This window comes from Neltuma alba, unplaced genomic scaffold (assembly GCF_004799145.2).
Source record: "Neltuma alba isolate B1F8T4 unplaced genomic scaffold, ASM479914v2 tig00012103_pilon, whole genome shotgun sequence".
Lineage (NCBI taxonomy): Eukaryota > Viridiplantae > Streptophyta > Magnoliopsida > Fabales > Fabaceae > Neltuma > Neltuma alba.
This window is the reverse complement of record NW_021636657.1, coordinates 138,224-160,644: the sequence shown is the minus strand read 5'-3', so window position 1 is coordinate 160,644 and position 22,421 is coordinate 138,224. Positions and strand designations below refer to the sequence as shown.

Here is a 22,421-nt window from a genome sequence, read left to right as displayed (position 1 = left end):
AGTATTAATTCCAAATCAGGATTTGTTAAAACACTTGCAAATAACAACATAAGAATACTTTATTTGATGTTTTGTAATTTTCATGATTTTTTTTCATTTTTCCTAATTTTAAACGTCAAACAATTTTGGGAAAATGACAAATAAAGACTTTTGAATTACCAAAATTGCAAAAATGTTACCTGAATAAGCCAAATTGCCAGGAAGGACTTAGTCTCAAATTGCAATTAGCAAATCATATCTAAAAGACTAAAATATCCTTCAGTTACTCAGATTCAATAACGAAGGCAGATATTGGCGAGAGACCTCTTCTTTTCTTCTTCTCTTCGGATTTCCTCTCCCTCTCTTCTTCTTTCTCTTTCTTCCTTAAGTCGAAGCGGCGTCTTCGTTGGGTCTCCTCCATGGCAAATCGTCTCGTGAGGGGTGAAGAGGGCTTTCGCAACTTCTTGCGTAGGATATCGGCAAGTGAAGACAGGAAGGTGATCAGTGACGGAGGAATGGAAGATTGGGGACAGTTTTCTGTGATTCTGAAATAGGGAGTGATTGCGACCTTTTTGTTGAACAACAGGGGTCAACCTTATGGATCGTTTTCTCTGTTAGCAAAGAAGAAGAAGGTTGAGTTCTCTAAGCTGTTGATAGAAGCTACAGGGTTTACTGGTTTGAATATTTTAAAGATTTTGAAGATGGTCTGGTTGATTTTCTGGGTTGGTATGAGTATAGGGAAGATGAAAGCTGCTCAAGGCTGGCAGGTTGAGTTGGGTGGTCCGCTGTTGGCAAATTTTTGATTTTTTTTTTTAATTTGCTTGTTGTTAAGAGAGAGTTCTGGTGATGGAGCTGATTTTAATCCTTTGAATTCAAATGGCTAATTGCAGAAACTGGCTACTGTCACAGCACATCTGGTTTTTGGTTGTTGAGCTTACCATTATTGTAATTTCACCTAGCAATGTTGTAACTGCGGACTTGTTATTGTGATGGTAACAACATGATATGACGTTCTTAAAATGTTGGTCTTTTATTTATGGATAGAACAATATTAATATTTTGTATTTTTCAGTTTTAAATGGTAACAAAGTAGATCTATTGAATGTTTTGAAGTTATGAGAAACCCAGTTATAGACTTACAATTTTTTTTTTTATCAAATTTGTTATTTGCCTTACTACTCTCGTCATTTGGCTTACCACACTTGCTATCTGGCAGTGAAATGTGAAAATAATGTTAACTTTTCATGAAACTTAATTTCATGAGAAATCAAGCGAAAGGATTGTTATTTCGCTTACTACTCTTGTCATTTGACTTACCGCTCTTGTCATTTGGCAGTGAAATGTGAAAATAATGACAATTTTTCATGAAACTTAATTTCATGAGAAACCCAATAACATAATTATTATTTTGCGTATTACCCTTGTCATTTGGCTTACCACTCTTGTTATTTGGTAATAAAATGTGGACATAATGATAATTTAAATTGAAACATTTAATAATCTCAAATTCAAATGTCATTTGAAACAATATATAACTATCATTAATAATTTATAATAGTGGTCAGTCATCAACAAAATAAAAAAAATATTAAACTCATCTTAAATATAATAACAATATGTACAATTCATCCATATTTTTCTAGTGAAACTATCTATAATGACTTCCTCTTCTTTTCTTTTTTCTTTTGGTCTTCCATCTGTTGTCAGCTAATACAAGTTTAGTATAGCAATAACAAATTTGGTATATCAAATAACAATTTAACCATCCTAAATAACAAGTTGAGTTTAGAAAATGATAATTTAAATATTACATAAAATAAGTATATCAAATAACAACTTAACTATTGCAAATAACAAGTTGAGTTTAAAAAATCATAACTTAAGTATACTATATGATAAATTAAGTATATCGAATTACAAATTCGTTTATTTCCATATTTTTTTAGTGAATGACAAGTTGAGTAAGTCAAATAACAAATTATAAAAAGCGATTTATATGATATTTATTTTTTGTTCAAATAACATTGTTTTCAGATTTCTTTAGCCAATAACAATTTGAGTAAGCCAAATAATAAGTTATGAAAAGCAATTGACAAGAGTGGAAAACCAAATAACAACTGTGGTAAAAATTATAAGTCTGTGAGCGAGTGTCATGAATTTCATAACATTAAATGGATCTACATTGATACCATTTACAACTATAAATACTAAATGTTAATATTACTCTACCCATAAACAAAATACCAATATTTTCATATTGTCATGTTATGTTGCTGTAATCAAACTAACCAATTTACAGTTATAACACTACTAAGTAAAATTACAACAATGGCAAGTCAAATAACAAAAAACCAGAAGTGTTTTGACAGCAACCAGTTTCTACAAGATTTAGTAATAAGTGCACCTCTAACTAACTATAACCTCTTCCAATTAACATTTTCTATCATTAATTTCACATCTTATTCTCTTCCACCGTATAACCCAGCAACCACAATGCAACCCACCAAGATGATGCCATGCTAATCGTGAAGTATATATACCTGTAGTGTCTTGGGTAGTTGGAATCTCATCCTCTCCAACATTGATTTTGTATACTATCTCCAACTTGAATCTGGTTACTCTTGTCAACTAGTATTAACGATGTGTCATCAACTTTTTTGTAATAAAGATTTGAGGAAATGGCCACAACTTCAATTCTATTGATAAATGTATAAGTGGGAGATGATTATTTTTGAGATGGAGAGGAATAGAAGCAAAAAGAGAGAGAGGGAGAGGGAAGAAGGACGAAGAGAGAGAGAAGGAGAAGAAGGAAAGAGAAAGAATGGGGTGATAGAAGAAAGATAAGAAGGCTATTTTTGTCTTTTTAACTTGATTTCATAATTACAATTTGAGACCGGGATCCTCTTGGTAATTTGACTTATTCAGACAACTTTCTTGTAATTTTGATAATTCAGAGGTCCTCATTTGTCATTTCCCAATAGTTTTTCAGGAAATTAAAAAGAAGTTAAATAAACCATCACACATTACGTATTTCTGTACCATCTATGAGTAGTCGTCAATCAATAGAAGCTAAAAAAAAGAGTTGGCTGTAGGGAAAAAAATAAAAAGAAAATCGCAAAAAACAAACTGTAAAAAATAAAAAAAATCGAGACTCATAACATGTTTTTAATCTGACTTTTATAGATAAAAATTAGGTCGGGTAATATATTTGTTATTTGGAATGATTTTTGTAAAAGTTAATTTATAAATAGAAAATTTGTTTAGATTATGATTAAATAAATAAGTTTAGTTGTAAATGACCAAAAAATTTATGAATAAAGAAAATCACAAAAAAAAACTGTAAAAATTAAAAAATTGCAAATAGAGACTCATAATGTATTTTTAATATGACTTTTATGGATAAAAATTAGGTTGGGTAATATATTTTTTTGTTTAGATTGATTTTTATAAAGTTAGTTTGTAAAGTAGAAAGTTGTTTGGATTATGATTAAATAAGTAATTTAGTTATAAAATGACCAAAAAATTTATGACTCTTATTAAATAATAAAAAATAAAAAAATTATAAGCGTGCATGATATAATAATTTTAAATTATTATAATAGGAAGACGTTATATTTAATAAATAAAATATATTTAAATTAAAAATTATAGTAACGTGATAATTTATAAACCAAATAATATTACATAATTAATTAGATGATATACTCTACATAATTTATGTAAATATCAAATAAAAATAATATTAAAATTAAAAATATCATAAAAATATGTAAAAAATTATTTTTATTTAAAAAAGAATTAAAAATAAATAATTAAAAATTAGATGGGAAACACAAGAAATACATAAAAAGAAGCATAAGGAAAACACAAACACAAGAGCAAAGAAATGTCTTTTAATTCTTAAAAACTGTTTTTACATAAGCCATAAGTAAATTTCAGGTATTTTTGCAATCACGCCTAAAAAAAACAGCTTTTAATCTACAAACAAAATTGACCAAAAACTAAACTAAACACCCCACAAAATGTCAAACGTGTTTTTGGCTCTCAAAAACTGCTTTTCATCCACACAAATACATTCGAACAGACCTAGTATTGGTTTTGATATCAATAGATAAATAAATGTCAACAATTTTTATGAATAGAGCCTTTTATGCTTTTTTAAGGATTTTTTTTGTAATTTTTCCCCAAAAAAATAAAGTTGGAAAAAATTAAAAAAGAGGCTTAAAAAAAGAGCCAAGGTGGTTAGGTCGGCCCTAATGGGCGTGATTACAAACCCATTATAAATTAGGTCTAGAAGACCCATTTCCTAAGGGTCTAGCCCTAAACTTATATTTCGTAAAGAAAATCGAACTTACATTATAAATTTACAGGAAGCATCCATAGATCATGTATTCCTATCTTGCCCTTGGGATGGAGCATTTGGATTCGCTTCTCCCTGGATGATTAAATCTGATGTCATTGAACAAGAAGATCTAAATTCTTGGCTAAATAGATTTAACATGGGGAATTATTATAATTCTGTATATTATCTGGGATAGGAGAAATGCAGCTGTTCATAGTGCACAGGTTCCAAACATCTTTGCTGTATTGGCTATCTTTAATTAACATTTCGTCTTGTGTAACTTTGCTTCGCAGGATAATGCTCTTAACGGGATAAAGGGAGAAGGAAATTTCTTCAAGTGTAGGCCAAGGTGTTTTTTGGATAAAGGCACTTTTCTAAGGTCTTCCCAATACTCAGAACAGGAATGTGTTTCATCCAAGAGGGTTGTGATCAGATGGGAAGATGAGATTTAGTGTTTGAAGGGATGGACAAGTTGCCGTTGGTGGTCAAATCTTAGTTTTAGCTGAGGATGTTCACCAGATTTCCCAAGGACACTTATTAGCGTTAACTACTTCTTACAATCAACCCAATAAAAGTATCCAAAACCATACCAATCAATGAACCGATCAAGATAATGGTTGAAAAGTAAAGAGGTTTAAGAGGGATTAATCCGAAGTCAAACTAGTTATTTAAAATAATATAATTTAATTAAATGCTCACTTAAGTTGGTTTATTTAAGTGCTTATAAACATATTCATAATTAAAAAGCTTTGTAGAAGCCATTCCAAACAAGCCTTAAAATATATAGAACATTCACGCACATATATATAACTTTGAAAAGAGTAACGTTTGATTAAAAATGTATTAATTCTCAATTAAATAAGATGTTCATATATAAACCGGACATAATCCAACAAAAAAGAACTAATAAAGTACAAAAATGATGGACGTCTGTTTTTTTAAACTCAAAACGATGTCGTTTTAATCTCAACGATAAAATAAAAAAAAATATTTAAAGTCCAACTCAATCAATTTGTCCAAAATTCTCAATCGGATTGATTAAAAACTTGATTTATTAGTTTACTAGTCCAACCTGCCAAACCAAGTTGGATTTTCATACCGAGTATTGTAGGGATGATGGTTTGTTTAGGAAGATTATTAGTAGTAGTATTGGTTTCTGCTTGTAATGGACAGCTTATCGTTAATTTGGAATAAAAAAGTTTGCACATATTGTGCACAAGAATTACAAAGAAATTGCATGAAAGGTAATATTTTTCATCAGACTTTGATATCATATCAACTAATGTGTTAACGAATTGTAACTTTTATTCTTTCTTTAGTAAAGCTTGTTAATTAGAATATAAAATGATTAATGGAATCAATCTTATGGATTGTGATGATGAACAACAACTACATAAGCGTGCCATGCACACACCACGCTACCATATAACCAAAAAGTGAAAACCAAAATAATCAAAAAGACAAGACTAGAGAATAATTCTGCTCGTCTTCCAAGTTCTTTTACTGTTCACTAATTTATGCTGCATGCTCTCTAATATAACAATTGGTTAGAGATTGAATTTGATCTCAAATATAAAATCTCATTTCATTTCGTCTCTTAAATTTATAATACTTTCTTAAAAATATCACTATTAATCAGGAATAATTCCAATCTATATGATTAAAAAAAATAGTTTAAGAAATATAACACTCATTTGTTATAATTAACCAATTTAATTATTTTTTTAATCTCTCCAAATTAATTATCTACTTATGATGTTAAGATATTAAGGACTGGAGATAGCATATAATAACTTCACTTTCAAATCTCTCAACTCATTCTCAAGTTGCATCCTTCATCGAGTTCCCTTTTTCATTGAATACAAACCCTTAATTTCAATCAAATTTACAAGTATATAGGTTGAAGAAGCCATTAGAATTGGGGGGAAAAAGTGTAAATTTTACTGAAGTTGCATTCCTAGAGACACAGGTGTCTCTAATAAGCTGAAAATAACATAAATAGCGATTCAGAAAAGGCTTAGAAGATTAGGGAAAATGATAAACAAGGAGCTTACAAACAAATCTATGAACCTATTTTTTTTTTTTTCATTGTGCAATTGATTTCATTTCTAATTGAGGAAAAGTTATTTTCCAAGTCAATGTCCTTGGGTATCATTACATCCCTTTCAAGATCCTTTTCCTTATTTTACCACTTACATTACAATTAGCGAAGATATCATTAATAATTAGAATGATGATTGGTAGTAACAAGTTATTGAAAACACATGCAATATCTGATTAGCATTGCTCAGTGTTGATAATAATTTCAGTTTTTCTACGATTTTGAAGTTGCAGTGTTCTAAAAATGAACCTTTTTTCTTTTGTTGGGAATAACGAAAACGCAATGGCTTGATGGACCATGTCCATGTTATTGTAACTCCAGTATCAGGGGGGCAAACAAAAAGCTTCTTTTCGAACAAAGCAACACTTGGTCTCAGCCACAGTGCATATGTAATTCATGGATAATTTCACATTCAGTTGTAGGCAAGTGCTAAAAGCATGAACAAGATTCTCATTATTCAGAAGATGCTAACAAAGGAGTATCATCATCATCATCATCATCACAGCATCATACTAGTCAGAAACATTGTAAGCAAAGACAACATGAATTTCAAACATGAGGCAATATCACAAAGTGCCGACCTATAATACTTGCCAATCACAGGTCCTAATGGTGATGGTCCTGAACAAAACGTAGGCCACAATACTTGCAGACAGCTGGTTCATCCAAGTCAAGGCAAATAAATTCAATTGGGTGTCCAAGTGCGGGATCGCTGTCTGCAACCATGAACAGCAGTGTCCAAATTAGTTATCTTCCTACTTTTGGCGTGATAGTTTAGCTGCAGTAAATAATGACTGCAATACATACATATATACATATATGTGTCTGTATACACACATCGGAAAATTATATCTAAGGACCCACATCTTAACTAATTTAGGTTTAAAGATCTTAAAAATCATAATTATTTTCAAAAACTAGTTACTACAGGGTTCCACACCAGGTGTTTAAAATGGAACTACTAAGTTTTAAGAAAATCATAACGAAGTTACTTTAATCCATGACCTTCCCAGAATGTGATAATTACTTTCTTAAAACTTGATAGTAAGTCATGTAAAACCTAGTAGTAACTTTAGTCTTTGATAAGTCATAAAGTCATCTAAAACCTAGTAGTAACTTCAGTCTTTGAAACTACTAAAGGTTTTTTTTTTTTTTTAAATAAATATCTTTTCACCAGGATATTTGAAGATTTATGTGACATGTAGTTTTCCCAGCATGTATCCAGCATTGGAATGATGCCGGATAGAAAAGAAGATATCAGAATTTGCAGAAGACTTCACCTCCTTCACAAGCAACGATCCTGCCTTCCACCTTGATAGGCGGAACTTCATTAATCAGCTCCATTGGGGATTTCTTGCTCGTATCCTATTTAAGAAGGCAACAAAGATAAGTTTTACAAAAGAGCTCATTCAGCATGCAAGTAATGAATTAAACACTGGAAACTTAACCCGAATAACCAAAGCATACCAATACAGAAAGAGATAACACAATTGGAGTTACTTGAAAGGAAATGCTGCTGTTAAATAACATTAGGTCGTCCACATATTCCATAACATCGAGTTCCAAACTTGTTTATGCTTTCACAGTGGTCACAGAACCCAAAGACGGTCACAAACCAAAAAATGGCTTCACATGTCAACTTTCCCAAGAATAGACGTAATCCAAGTCTTCATATGATAGCAAAAAGAAACTGTCCTTTCCTATACAAATATATTCTAACTGAGAAAATAACACCAAAGAGATCTTTGATAAAATTCATACAAAGAACTCGAGAAAATGTTTGTATCTAGTCTCATGACCGAGAAAATAGCAACAAAGGATCAGTACCTCTAATATAGCTGCTCCTACGTAACAGAAATACAGTAGCCAGACACACAAAATAGCAGAAACAGAAGAAATGAAAACGCACAAAAAATAATGATAGACTTTCACCCTCTAGACTCCTCTTCATTGGCCATTACCAACTAGATTCCAGAAACTCACACCACGAAGCCACACACATTCCTCACCCTCCGGACTCTTTTTCATTCTTTTCCACTAACACTTAATTATCCCACCAAGAGTTTTTTTTTTTTTTTTTGGTTTCCTTTTCTAATCAAGGGACCCATTAGATTTCAATGCTACTGTAATCAATTTTCAATTCAATTCTTTTTTCTCAGTGAGAGGAATATTAAGTCAATCCATTATGTTACAAGTGCTCTGCCATCAAAATGAAGTTTTATTGCATTAAATACAAAAACTTGTATCACACAGCAGTGCAAAATGTAATTAAAAAGACAAAAAGACAACAAAAGGGGGGCAAAAAATCATAATGCTTCTAATAATATCTCTTGAAATATCAAGCTCTTCAAATGATATATTTAGTAACCTTTATGTATGTATCTTAACATGGGCACTGGTTTCACTCTCAAGAAAGAAATCACTCAACAAAGAATTGTGCCAGTTTGCAGAGTTCCTACTGCATTATTTTTCTGGTCTTTCTAGAATTAATTTGACCAGATAAGGCCAAATAATCCTCATGCCCCTCAAAATTACAAGCCCATTGGTTGGTTTGGGGAAAAAAGAATTGAAATATGAAAAAACAAAATCCAGCAACCCCTAATTACACCATTATTAACAGCCACCAGACCAATAGAAGATGCCATAGCACCACGAGAAAGAAGTTGCCACACCATCGATGTTTCGAGGAAAGGCGCTTTATTTGGTGTCATACCGTCCCACGATGACACTTGTAGGTGACTACACCATCTAAACTCTAAACAGTCCATCCTCTTTCATTTCAATGACTAGAGCCTAAATTCTTCTAGTGCAATTCATAATAAAACACTCTAAATTATGCTTCCAACATAAGCTTGCAGGCACGCAGCAGTGACTCGCCTAATTTGTGTTCAATGCTAAAACCAGTTTTTTTAATCAGCCTAACAAGCTGTTGCGTGTGATCTCTAATTCATCATCTCGTCCTTGAAACATATTGCCAATACAGGATATATGCTACGCATGTGACATAACATTCAGTCGCCATCACATAAAGGCATCAAACAAGCTTAAGGAAAGAAGTTCATTATTAAGAGAAGTCTATGCCTCAGTTACTCAATTGTAAGAAACAAAAAGACAATATTGGTCGCTTTGGCGGCTTGGCTGTTTGGCTCATAACAAACAATCAAGCCACATGAGAACGCTTCTAAGCCAAAAAGCTTAGAACGCCAAGGACATATTATTTCTTTCACTCCATAGACAGGGTTGGTTCACCCAAACCATATAAATATATAATGACATCTTCCCTTCATTTCACATCCAACGTGTATTAGCTTTATTTACGTTCAATTGGTAGAATGTTTACCAGCTTTTTAATAAAAACGAGGCCATTAAATATTCACCTCAAAGGACATGTTCAAACATTAGACTTCACGGGGCTTCAAGCGCCATATTTTATACAGTTATATGGGATTAAAAGAAACCAGATGAAACGATCAGCACTTTCAGACAGCAACGATTCACAAATACACAGCAATATAGAGAGGCTTATCAGTGGAGCAGTTTAGAAAAATCCTAATAAATGATTGTCAAGGATGATTACCTGCATCCACTTGGCGGTGTGTTCGCTGATTTGACCACTCACAAGGCTTAGACTTCTTGTGCTTAACGAGAATTTGGATGATTGGACGAGTGTCTTGAACAGACTTGACGCCATTTCTTGGAGAGAATCAAAAGAGGAAAAGAAAACCCACAGAAATTACTAACTCGGAGAAACCCTACCTGAAAAAATGGAAATCAACAAAGACAAGCAAATCAGCGGAATTGATTGGGGAGGAACTGCCAAAGAGTTAACAATTTATTGGTTCCTAAAAAAAGGAAAACACATTAAGCGAATCTGTATTCGGAATTGTATCGGGCTTCACGAAGCAATAAGAAAAACCAATGAAGGAGAGAGATGGGAAGGATACTCACGGAGGCAGAGCTTCGCCAATGTTCGTACTCCGTACTGGTTGTCTGATCGACGGAATTGATCTTCGGACTCCGTAACGATGAATGGGTGGTTGATGGTCCTCCTGTCACTGGGCTTCAATCTGGGCTTCGATGGCCCGAATCTAAGCTTCACGGCTAATAAGAAAACCAACAAACCAATTAAACTCCCCAACAACATGGCGGTGAAGATTTAATAGAAATTCTTCCATTTTGGAGAGAATTACCATAAAGTTCCACAAAAAAAACTATCAACAAGACCCCATAATAATTTAGAAGTTATCATTTTCTACTCTAAAACTTGTTATTATAAACTGTTTAAATTATTATTGAGGCTTTTTAGTAATTATATTTATTTTTTGGGACATGATTACAATTCTCTCTTCACTTAATCTCATATCAAAAGTTGTGATTTTTGACCCATAAAGTAGTGACAAATTGTCACTACCTCGGCTACTTAATTAAGAAGAGAGAAACTCGAGTAAAATCTGAATATTATTTCTTAATGAATAATGGAGTACATTGGCCCTTATTTATAAAGAGGTACGCATAACTCAGTGCCACTAAACATTTTTAACTAAATTAGTTATCATAACTCTAATAATATAAAAAGTACATAACTAATTTGAAAAGATTAAAAAAATTAGCTAAGTTGATTAGTTGTACTAACAAGATGTGTTAATTTTCCTCAACTATCTTTTTTAATGATGTGTGTTAGAATTATTCTTCGGTGGGAATCTCTTATAATTAATAGAGATATTTTAAAAAAAAATTAAAATTTTTTGAGATGAAATAGTTTGAGGTTTTATATTTAGAATCAAATTTATTTTCTAACTGACTCTTACGTTGACGAGTAAAGATGATATTGATAATGAATTTAAAGGTTAAAATTTTATTTTAAAATAAAAAAGAACTTGACGATAGCTAGCAAAAATCAATCAGCTCAAACAGAAAATTGAATAACCATCAAGGTTTTCCTTTTTTTTTTTCTTTTTTTGGGGGGGGGGTGTTTGAAGTATCAGAGTTTCTTCACTCGTCTCATTTTTAAATACTCACACTCTACTTTTCAATGAATCACGGCTGCCATGACCATCAAGATTCCTTGCCTTCTATCTGCCCAATTTGTTTGGAACTTTAATATCGATTCCCTTCCCATCCCCATGTATTCCAGTAACCAAACAGAGACTTTTAAGTTTTTTCCCCCCTCTTCTTTTGCGAAGCAACGTTGATTATGGCGCTCATGTCTTAGCTATTTGCTTGATTCAACATCCCCTGTATAAACCTATGCCAATGCTAAATTAGAGGAAGGAACATAAAAGCCATAAACCCAGATCCTCATTCAGTGTCCATAACAGTTATGAATACACGGTTCGTTGTGCTGCTACACTATTCTAACGTGAACAATTCATATTTAAAATTTTTAATTTACAGTTTCGTTGGTGATAAATTTATTTTTCAAAGAAGTATTGCTTATAATATTATCTTTATTTCAAATTTTGTATATATTGAAATAAAAAATAATTTAAAACATTACAAAGATTTAAATCAAATCCAAACCATCCAGCATCAATTTGGATGGTCTAAATTTAATAAGCATGAAATGTTTTCTCCTCAAGCCCATGTAAACCTTTGAAAATTCTTTGATATCATTCAAGCTTGTACGAGGTAGAGTAAATTCAGTATATTGCAATTGATAGCGTTAAGAGAAAACCTGTTCTGGTGATGACACACTACAGCTTGGGTCAGCAAATTCAGCCACAAGTTCACATGCAACTGAATTTTGCAAAGCTATTATTAATTGCAATGCCATCAAGGTATTGAAGAGCATCATATGAGTAAATCTTTTTTTTGGGGGGGGGGGGATCACACACATATATATGGAATAATTTGTATTTTATTGCAAGTGTCTGCGAGTTAGGAATAATTTGTACGTTTCAGTTTACCCCAGAAAAATTGTTATCGTTTCTGAAATTGTGTGTATTCTATGTCATGAACAAACACTGCATAGGTATGTTGTTAATTTGGGGGGAAAATTGGCTTATGCTCACCCCAAGGCTGTTGAGGCTGGCTATGAATTAATTCGGTTGGCAGAACTTTTAGGGCTATCTAAATTCCATAGCAGGGTAGTTGAATCTTCCTTATGAATTAATGGCCAGACAATCAATTGTAAAAGCAAACTCCTATAGTATAATTTCACTGAAATTTATTGAATATAACCTTTTAATTATCATCCACGCATTTTAGATGATCTGACAATAGAAATTTTTCAGGGGGGAAAATGCAGGGTTTCAACCTCCCAATGCAAGGATGTTTTGTCCTAAAATATGTACGTTTATACAACCTTGCATTTCAAATAAGAAAATACTAAAATTTTCAATTTCATCATCATTTTTTTCATCTTAAAAATGACTTCTACAGAAATTTTGTTTACAGTAGAGCTATCCATCAGTATTGTACAAACTGTAAACAAGAGATGCCAACAAAACTTGTATATTGGAATTCAACATCAAAATTAAATGGATATTCATGATAAATTCAGCATCTAGCATAAGTTCTGGAGAATTTATGACACTAATTTGCAGATAATATTTCATAAAATTAATCAAATACGTCGCTTCTTTGGGCGCCGGCAGCCATTATGAGGAATTCGAGTAGTATCTTCAACACCTATAATTGGATTTCTACCTGCTCGAGAATTAGTAAAGCCCTCTCTCCAGCTCTCTATTGCTTGCCTCTTCTTCTTAAAATAAGTAAATCCTTTCACTTTAACAACAACAGATTTCAATCCCAACATCCTAGACCTTCTTCCAACTTCTTCAGCTGTAGCTTCAGCAGCATACCTGGCAAGCTTTTGCCCTCCCTTCATGTCTTTCAAACACCCAACTGAGGACTTAAGTTTTACATTTCCTTTAGAATCCGTCACAGTAACAAAGGTATTGTTACGCAACAGCTTTATATGAACAACATCATGTTCATGGTCTAAATTATACCCAGAGATTTCAGGACCCCCCATAACACCCTTTCCATCTGTCTCTATAATTCTTCTCACAAAGTCCATTGGGGCGGAACTCGTCTTCGTCTCAGAATCATTCACGCCAAGGGGGTTTACACTTCTTTGAGAGTCCGGATTAAAGCCACGGGGAGGATTAATATTTTTGTTCAAAATGTTCCACCCTGGATTCATGCTTGAAAATCCTCTAACATGTTCTGCGGTTTCAAAAAATCAAGTAAAACCCATCAGCCAATCATGTGCAGAAAACACTTATGTTGTGGATAGATTATTCGCAAGCAAAATAACGAGTGACAACTTCTGTTTTCCTAATTTCACGCCTTTAGAAATCTAAATTAACCACTACATAAAAGGTAAATTAAATGTGATAAGAAGAAGGAAAACTTGAACAGATTTAAGACACAATCTGAACATCAAGACAGTACTCAATATATAACTCCCCCTCCCCACAAGAAAATACGGTGTTTAAAAGTAATTTGAAATTGAAATGTTGTGTCATATTGGACATGACCATCTATAGCTCATAGAGGTTAATCTCAAATAGTTCAATCTAAAATTTAAACAGCCAATTCAGGCAAATGAAAATCATAAAGCCACCATAAAAAAATAAAAAAGCATATCATTATCCTAACAAACCCCCGTTCTCATTCCTAACACATTCCAGAAAAGAGATATCAATAAATACCAACTAAAGGCAAAGCTCAAATGTCTGCTACCGAGTCTGCAAATCGATCTAAGTCCTAGCCTTGTCCCATGCCCCATTGGCCCCCAAATAAAAATCACCCCCTCACAAAGGCCATTATTCAATAGAAAACAAAAGGTGAGCTCGTAAGCTTTCTTAGTCTCCAATAATTTTCCATTTCCTCAACTCTCGGTGGTCACATAGGGTAAGTTTCGGCTAATTTATTCAAGTCTCAAAGTTCACGTCGAAAATTTGCCTTCAAAACAGGATTAAAAGTTACCATTGCTTTGCAGTAGCCCTGAGAAGCACTTGTACAAGCTTGCAGATCCCGGGGATCCATAAGATCTCAGAGTTCCTAAACTGACAGAGCTTCGAACTGAACGATTGGCCTCAAAAGGCAGAGACGGAGCAGAATAAGATCGACTCGCATGGCGAACGAAAGAGAGAAAACGATGCATACTTCTAGGGTTTCTAGTGTTACTGGTTTGATTCTTGAGTCCCTGGAGAATGAACCCAAACAAACAATAAACTTACATGAGAACACTTTCAAGCACAGATGCTTAGAGTGTCACGTACACCACTATTTCTTTCACTCCATAGACGGTGTCAAGGAGAGAGATGGGAAGGATACTCACAGAGGCAGAGCATCGTCAATCTTCGTACCGGTCGACGGAATTGATCTACGGAGCAAGGGATGGTTGTGCTCCTTTCACTGGGCTTTAATCTGGGCTTCGTCGGCCCAAATTTGAGCTGCTCAGCTCAGGGAAAAAAAGGCAACAAAAAAAAAAAAGCAAACACAAATTAAACTCCCCAAGAAAATGAGGGTTAAGATTTAAATCTAAATATTTGATAGAAATTCTTTCATTTTAATCCAGATCAATAGTTGTGATTTTTCACCCAAAATGTTCGTGACTAATGTATCAATGAGGAATTTAAGGGTTCAATTTTTATTTTAAAAGAAAAAGAACTTGATGATAGCTAACAGAAGCCAACTAAATGGAAAATTTCAAGTAGAATTTTTTTTTGAATAAAAAACTAAGTTCTTTGCAAAATAACACTAGTACAAAACAAGTCCTTGTTTCCTCTCTCAATCTCCCCTTCCACAATGTGGGGCGGTTGATTTATGATACAGAAGCTGCTCTACATATAATGAGAGATCTTAACTAGATAATCAACAGTAGGGATTGACTTTCTAAAACTATGAATTAGCATAACCTTCCAATCCCTATGAATTAAGAGTCTAACATCATCAACAATATCTTTAAAAGGATATGTCTATTCACATCCCTTGCATTTTAAGTAGAATTTGAATAATGATCAAGGTTTTAATCTTTAAATATAATTTTTGACCAAAAGAATCTTTGAATATAATTAAGATATGGTGCACTTGAAAGAATAAAGGATAAGTGTGTAATTTTAATTATGATCTTATTTCTTGGCACAATTTTACCGCTAATCTTTGTTCTTATAATTTTAACCTTGAGGCATAAAATTATGCCAAAAAATGAAGGACAAAATTGTAAAATAAAAGGGGTAAACCAAGAATAAATATCTTACATATTATGCATTAAAATTAAGGGGGTGCTTGGATAAAACCAAATCATGGTTTGGAGAATAGCTTCTGAAGAATATATTCTGAGGAGAATAGATTAATAGATTTTATGAAAAAGTGAGTGTTTGGATAGTTGTTATCAGAAGCACTTTTTATATATACAAATTAATAAAAAAAGCATAAGTTAACATGATAATTACATAAAAAATAAATTTTGTGATATATTTTAATTTGAAGAAATAAAATTATTAATAATATATTTTTATCAACATAATTAATAATACATAAGATAATATAATTAATAAATAATTAATATATGTATATATATTTATAAGATATAAGATTAAATATATTTATAAAAAAATAATTGAGTGGTGTTAAAGTCATATTATTATTGAGATCTACTCTCAAGCTCTCCCCTGTGCTCTATCTGAAACAATGAGAAAGAGATGAATAATTGGGAAGGGTATATGCGTCTGGACAAAAAAAAAACAAGGCACATATCCCATAGGCTCTCACACTCTCCCTCTTTCTCCCAAAAGCAGAAAATTTTTGCTTCTACCAAAACCATGATTTTGGTTTTTTTTTTATGGTGTTTGGGTGATTTTTCCCCAAACCATGGTTTGGGTCATCACCCAAACGCCCCCTAAAGTTTTTTTGTTAAGGGTTTTTTTTTTGTAGGGTTGTTCTAATTGGCTTGTCCTAGTTCAAATCATATTGAGACAAAATAATTTGATCTCGAAATTTTTTGGGACAAGATGTTACACCTTACTTCTAGGATACCTTAGAGTTCATTTTGAACTATTTCTGACCATATTGGATAGTTTTAAACTAAAAAATTCCAATCTAGATGTTAATTTTCGTAAAATCATTGTTTACTCTGTAAGTTCTATATTTTCTGTTCTAACTTCAGAAATTCATAACTTAATCTAAAAAAATCAAAATGGAGTGGTTCCAAATTTTATAGAAAGATATTTGAATGCTCTTTCAATGGAAAATAATCTTATAAACCAATTCCTTTTGAATTAGTACCAGAATTTTTGGAAACTTACCACTGTTACTTTAGTAAAAATCCTTTTTTCCAGATTTAGAACCATAACTTTGAAAAATCACCAAAAATCGCACAGTTGTCCAATTTTAACTTGCTATCTATCAATTTGAAGCTCAAGATATGATCTATAAGCATACCAAATTTCGTGATTAAATTCATCTGGTAACTTAATCAAAATGCAGCCCCAAGTCGATAGTCTGCTTAGGGTTAAAGCATCCATGTAACATAATAATACATAACCAAAAGTCAAATGATTTATATGGTTTAACACCATAATTAACCTTGAATCTGCAACTTTATTTTGGATGATTTAGCCCCTAAAATGTTAGATTACATCTAGGAGGGATGAGATTTCAATGAAATCCCAATATTAAGAATTATCAACCACAACATCAAACAAGCATAATCATTAAAGTATTTCAACATTAGCTACCATAGGAGAACTAATCCTCTCATAAAAAGGCAACCTCAACATGCAATAACCAAAGCAACAAAATGCAAGGAGCAACCACATTACAATCATCATAGTTCAATCACATGATAACAGGCATTCATGTCATAATAAACAATGCAAGGTCAGCATTAGTAGTTAATTAGGTTTTATTATCTTGCTCCAAAAGCTCTTTGGTTCTTTGATCTTCTTCCTCTTCTCCACAAATATCAAGCCCTAACCTCACAATCCATAATAGGGGGAGCCACATTACAAACCAAAATACACAAAAACAAAGGCAATAACTAAGTAACCCTTAACTTCTTAAACTTTGAATTTTGGAGCTTTATTTTCCTTAACCCTAAAAATTCTTTATTGGGTCAATCATATCTGATTTTTCAAGTAGAATCTAAATATGGACTTAGATTTATGAAAAGAAATTTCTTTCCTCAAAAACTAAGGTTGGCCGAAACATAGGGGTTTAAACTCCAAAAATTACAACTTTAGTTCTAATACTTCCAATGCTTGTTCTTTAGGTTTATCCTACACCATTTTTCATTTTACACACAATGGAAGTATCAAAACTATAAAAAAAAAACTCATCCTAGAGTATAGTTCTTGAAGTGACTAAACAGTTCCCCTTATAAACCAACCATAAGATCTTTCAAATAATATCCTAAAATCACTTGAAACAATCTTAAATCAAAATATTTTAACTCTGTTTAATTTCAAAACTTCCTTCCTTTAACCATTGATCAATTCGGCTAGCATCAACCAAGGGCAAGAACAGAATTTTCAACCATCAAACTCAAGAAAAACAAGCAAGAACTACAATGAAACAACTTACTAACCTTGGATCTTAACTTGCTAGATTAAAGTAGCTTATTTTTCCCTTATTTGAACTCAAGAAATCAAATGGCAAGGGTTCCTCTTCATTAGGCTGAAAAGAGTGGTCTTGCAAGAGGGAGGAGTGTGTTTATTTAATGCCAAAATATCTCAACTATCATAATTAATATCATGCTAAGTGTCACTTTCCTAAACCATCTTGTAACTTCTTTCTTAATTAACTTAATTCCAAATGTAATTAATTTCAAAAGTCAAGATCATCTCCATTAGGGGCTTGACACTTAGCAACTTTAAATTCTTTCCATTGGTGGCTTGCCACTTGACAAAATGTGGGCCATTTAAAGTGCAAGACTCTACTTCTTGCTTTATCGGTACACTTTTGTTTTGAGTTTAATTTCTCTTCTATAATTACAGTACTCTAACCTCTGTAATTAATTTCTGTCAGATCCATATTCCATTTTTCTTATTTTTCTCTTCCCAAAATGTCCTCTTTTGCTAAAATCTCAAATTCCTACTAATTATATAAAAAGAAAAACTATTTTCCTTTTCACAAGGATTTCTCTATTTGTCATGAGAATTTGGAAATATCTTGGACATTTAAAAGACTCTTTTTAATCCCATAATCCCTTATAATTCCTTGGGATATTATATAAATTTTCTTGGAATTTTATTTTCCTTCCACATATTTATTTGGAATTTTTTCAAATAAAACGCAATATAGGCCTAATTCCCTTTAAGGGTAATTTGGGCATAAAATCACTTCTACCTCATCGTACAATTCTCAAATAATATTATTTTTATTTTTTCTTAATTTTCTTGGGCTTGAAAATATTTTTTCTATAATTATTTTTGACTAATTTTTCCTTATTAGTCAATATTCAATTATTATTGAAAACTCAATAATTATTGCTTTCCATTGTAATCTCAACTTTTTTGGCCTAGAATATTATTCAGGGACTCTTTTTCTACCTTCCATCATTTTTAGGAATTTTTTTTTGAAATTTTCATATTTCTTTCACTATTCTGACCCTTAAATGTCGGAGGATTTCCTTACTCTTAATTATGAAATTTCTAGATATAACACAGGACGCTATCTCGTCCCATCTCAAGTATTATATTTTTTTTCTTTTTCAAACTTATCACTGTATCCAGTACTTTATATAAGAATCAATTAATTAATTTAAAAAATTAAAAAAATTACTAAATTATTTAATTAAAATATATTTTATTTAATCTAAGATACTTATAAGTATTATTAAATTATATGGGTAAATTTAGGGCTCTTGCTCACGCACGGCGCTTCTCGCCCCTGGCTCTCGGCCTTTCACTTGCTCCGCTCTTCTCTCTCTTTCTTGCCTTTGCATTTGAATTAGCCAAGTCGCCTCTCTCAGCTGACTTGCTTGCTTTTGTCGGATTTTGAATGCAGGCACCTAAGTTTTTGGCCAAAAAAAAAAGAAGAATGCAGTCACTCACTTCATGTGAGTTTTCTCCCTTTTTATCATGTTCGTCATCTTTGCATTTCATTTGTTGAGGGGTGGGTTGTGGTTGCGGGGATTGGATTTTGGGGTCTTCTTTCTCTTTGATTTTTAGCATTTACGGTTTAAATTTGGGGGCATTCTTTTGAAATTGTGTAACTGGCAACCGGCTTTTCTTCTCCCACACGTTCCACTTTTTTTTTTTTTTGATGAAAAGTGGGCTTAGTTGAGCGTATAGAAATTGGACTGGCTTGAAAATTTCTAGCAGGACTAGCCTGAATAATTTGTCATTGTTGGCCTTGTAAAATGCTTCTTCTCTTCCTATTGTTAATCAGTCAGGCTTCTGCATCAAGAGTTTGTATTTTTTTTTCTGAAGATACTTTAAGAAAAGCATAATCTTACTTAAAACTAATGATGCAAATTTGATCATAATAGATTTGAACTTATTTTAGTACAAGAACAAGTTCAGTAAGACCCACCTCACAAAATGAAACTTGTTTTTGGTTTAAATAAGTTTAGTGGGACCCACTTCAAGAAAAGTGAATCTATTTGTCTTTTATTCCTATACACTCCACGTGATTTTTTCTTTCTTTTTTGACTAGACCCACATGCTTTTTTTTTTTTCAACCACACACGCAAAACTGCTCCTGGTTGATTTCTTTCCCCAGATATTCCCATCCGTATAGGGGTTTAGGGAGTAGTCATTCGAAGTATCTTCAGCTCACACCTAGTGAGTATATTTTTGGGCATTTGAGTGCATAGTGTGCATTCTATTATTGTGTATATAATGCATGCAATTTTCCACTCAAATATGTCTTTCTTCTCGTTACTCTCAAGTTCTTCTCAAGTTCTCCAGCTCCTTCCATTCTTCTTTCTCCTTCCACACTTTCATTCAATGAAGTTGGTGGCGTGTGTGATCTTGCAAATATTATATACGTTTTATTTCAACTTGAAGCTTGATTTTTCTTCTGACTAAGGGACATTCTCTTGATTATTTTTTTAAATTTTTTTATGTAGTTTGCTAAATGATGGATAAGAATTTTATATTTAATCATTTTTACGTGTTGAGTTTCTTTTAAGTAAAAAATATAGACATATAATTAATTTTCATATCAAATAAATTGTAGTTTACTTTTTTATAATCTGATTAATATATATCTTTTCTTTTTTAGTAGATAGTGTTTGAGTAAATATATTGTCAGATTAAATATGTATTCAGTTAGATAATGTTTGGTTGTGAGCTTAGTCTAGTCTTCTATCTGGCTAATGAAAACTAGCACTAAATGGTGTCAAAATTTTTCATCAAAAATGTATTGATGGTGGGATTAATAATATGAAATAAAGGAGTTTTTAAAAAAAATTTTAGAAAAATTAGAGAGGAGGACTTAGAAAAAGCAATATTTATTAAAAAAGATTTTAAAAAATTATAATTATTTAGGGAGCCCAAATAAAAAATATAAAATTAAAAAAAACTCAATTGCCCCTAATGATATCTTCTATATTTTCTCTTACCACATCTCCGTATCATGGTAACTTCCTAATAATTTTCAGGTTTTCAGAACCTAAATAAAGTTGAAAGCTTCATGCTTTTTCTTTTTTAAAAAAAAAGACAGAAACACAAAAACAATATGGAGGATGATCCATCAAGGAGAGGTTTTATGCTTTTAATTATAGGGCGTATGTTCTGCTTGTTGAAAAGCTTAAATTAAATTTTGTTTTTTGTCATATTAAATAATTATAATTTTTAAATAATTAGTGTGAAATAGTTATTAACATTTATTTTTATTTTCAATCATAAGGATGCATTTTTGGGTCACTTAAACGATACCCAGATAAAAACATCTTTCAAGAGTTATATCTAATATAAAATTACATAAGTGCATTCATTATAAGCTTATTATTATTCAATGTAAATTTACCTTTGCTAGCCAAAGTATATATCTCATTAGAAACTTTTATTCACAATATAAAAATTAGAGGCTGAAAAGAATATAATCATTCTTTAATAATATAAAAAAATTAAAATTGAACATCTAAAATTTGAAGTTGGGAGCAGGAGAAAAACGAAGCAGACACAATTTTTTGAATAAAAAAAACGTTTTCAAATTAATTTATTTAATCAAATATTTATCTAATTTAATCATTCAAAATATCCAATAATGGAACATAAGTTAGAGGAAATTTAGGAAGGTATTTAAGGGGTAATTTAATATTTTTAAATATATTTGATCCTTTCAAATGCTTATAATCTTTAAGATCCTTTCAAATACTTCCAATGATGAAGCAGTGACAATTATTTTAGCTCATTTTTTTATAAGATTTAATTATAATATTGTTTGAATAAAATGGAATGTATGAAATAATGAATAGAAAATTATTTATTTAATATATTTAAAATATGTATTTTATATTATTAATTTTATATTTATATATTCGAATTTATAATACAATTTTAATATATAACATTTATTTTAAATTTAATTTAATTTTTTAATATATTAAATTTAACATATTAATTTTTTTATTCCAAATATATTTTTATAATAGATGTTCCACAGTCATTGTTCATTTAAAGATATTACAGGTTACTATCTTAGTTAAAAATGCAATTGAGTTTCTTAATAAAAAAATAGCCTAAATTTTATAACTCTAAGTAAATGATTATTCTACTACTCTCTTTGGAAAAATATATAAATAATTGAATTAAAAAATAATGATACTATGGAGTTAATTTAGTTTTACAATTCATTTTTGCTTGATTAATAATTATAATGTATTATTTAGGAAACATAATAAATCATAGAAAAGAATTGTGTGTACATTTATAAATGGATGAATTTTTAACCGCCCAGCTGCTGTAACATTTGAGTGTAATAAAGTAAAAGTAGTGAAAATTGATCTAAATATTACATTGGGTAGATTGAAGGAAATTATTGGGTGAAAGGTACAGCTTCCTCCCAATAAAATTGTGACAAATCTAGTTTACAGAT

General features: G+C 31.5%; 2 protein-coding genes across 5 annotated transcripts; both read right to left on the bottom strand.

Moving 5' to 3' along the window:
• Positions 1 to 6,233: 6,233 nt before the first annotated feature.
• LOC114722681 (NADH dehydrogenase [ubiquinone] iron-sulfur protein 6, mitochondrial) lies at positions 6,234 to 14,730 on the bottom strand. Of its 4 annotated transcripts, XM_028908771.1 has the most exons (5): positions 10,367 to 10,462; positions 10,000 to 10,178; positions 7,703 to 7,787; positions 7,004 to 7,138; positions 6,234 to 6,304 (listed from the first exon to the last, which is right to left on the bottom strand). In XM_028908771.1, the coding sequence occupies exons 2-4, from the start codon at positions 10,111 to 10,113 to the stop codon at positions 7,029 to 7,031; spliced, it is 309 nt and encodes a 102-aa protein (XP_028764604.1). In that variant the 5' UTR covers positions 10,114 to 10,178; positions 10,367 to 10,462; the 3' UTR covers positions 6,234 to 6,304; positions 7,004 to 7,028. The 4 variants fall into 4 exon arrangements, with proteins under 4 accessions (XP_028764604.1, XP_028764603.1, XP_028764602.1 ...); XM_028908770.1 differs by lacking the exons at positions 6,234 to 6,304; positions 10,367 to 10,462 and adding an exon at positions 14,713 to 14,730 and having other exon boundaries at positions 6,839 to 7,138; XM_028908769.1 differs by lacking the exon at positions 6,234 to 6,304 and having other exon boundaries at positions 6,839 to 7,138; positions 10,371 to 10,464.
• On the bottom strand, positions 12,756 to 14,733 carry LOC114722680 (probable ribosomal protein S11, mitochondrial). Its single transcript, XM_028908767.1, has 2 exons — positions 14,358 to 14,733; positions 12,756 to 13,592 (listed from the first exon to the last, which is right to left on the bottom strand). The coding sequence occupies exons 1-2, from the start codon at positions 14,533 to 14,535 to the stop codon at positions 12,988 to 12,990; spliced, it is 783 nt and encodes a 260-aa protein (XP_028764600.1). The 5' UTR covers positions 14,536 to 14,733; the 3' UTR covers positions 12,756 to 12,987.
• Between the last annotated feature and the right edge of the window lie 7,688 nt (positions 14,734 to 22,421).

Bases quoted from the DNA above. Each gene is read 5' to 3' on its own strand.
- LOC114722681 (XM_028908770.1), bottom strand. From the start codon at position 10,113: ATGGCGTCAAGTCTGTTCAAGACACTCGTCCAATCATCCAAATTCTCG. The intron at 7,788-9,999 runs GTAATCATCCTT...CTTCTTAAATAG, and splicing joins ACACCGCCAAGTGGATGCAG to GATACGAGCAAGAAATCCCC. The intron at 7,139-7,702 runs GTGAAGTCTTCT...TCATGGTTGCAG, and splicing joins GATCGTTGCTTGTGAAGGAG to ACAGCGATCCCGCACTTGGA.
- LOC114722680 (XM_028908767.1), bottom strand. From the start codon at position 14,535: ATGCATCGTTTTCTCTCTTTCGTTCGCCATGCGAGTCGATCTTATTCT. The intron at 13,593-14,357 runs GTAACTTTTAAT...TTGAAACCGCAG, and splicing joins AGGGCTACTGCAAAGCAATG to AACATGTTAGAGGATTTTCA.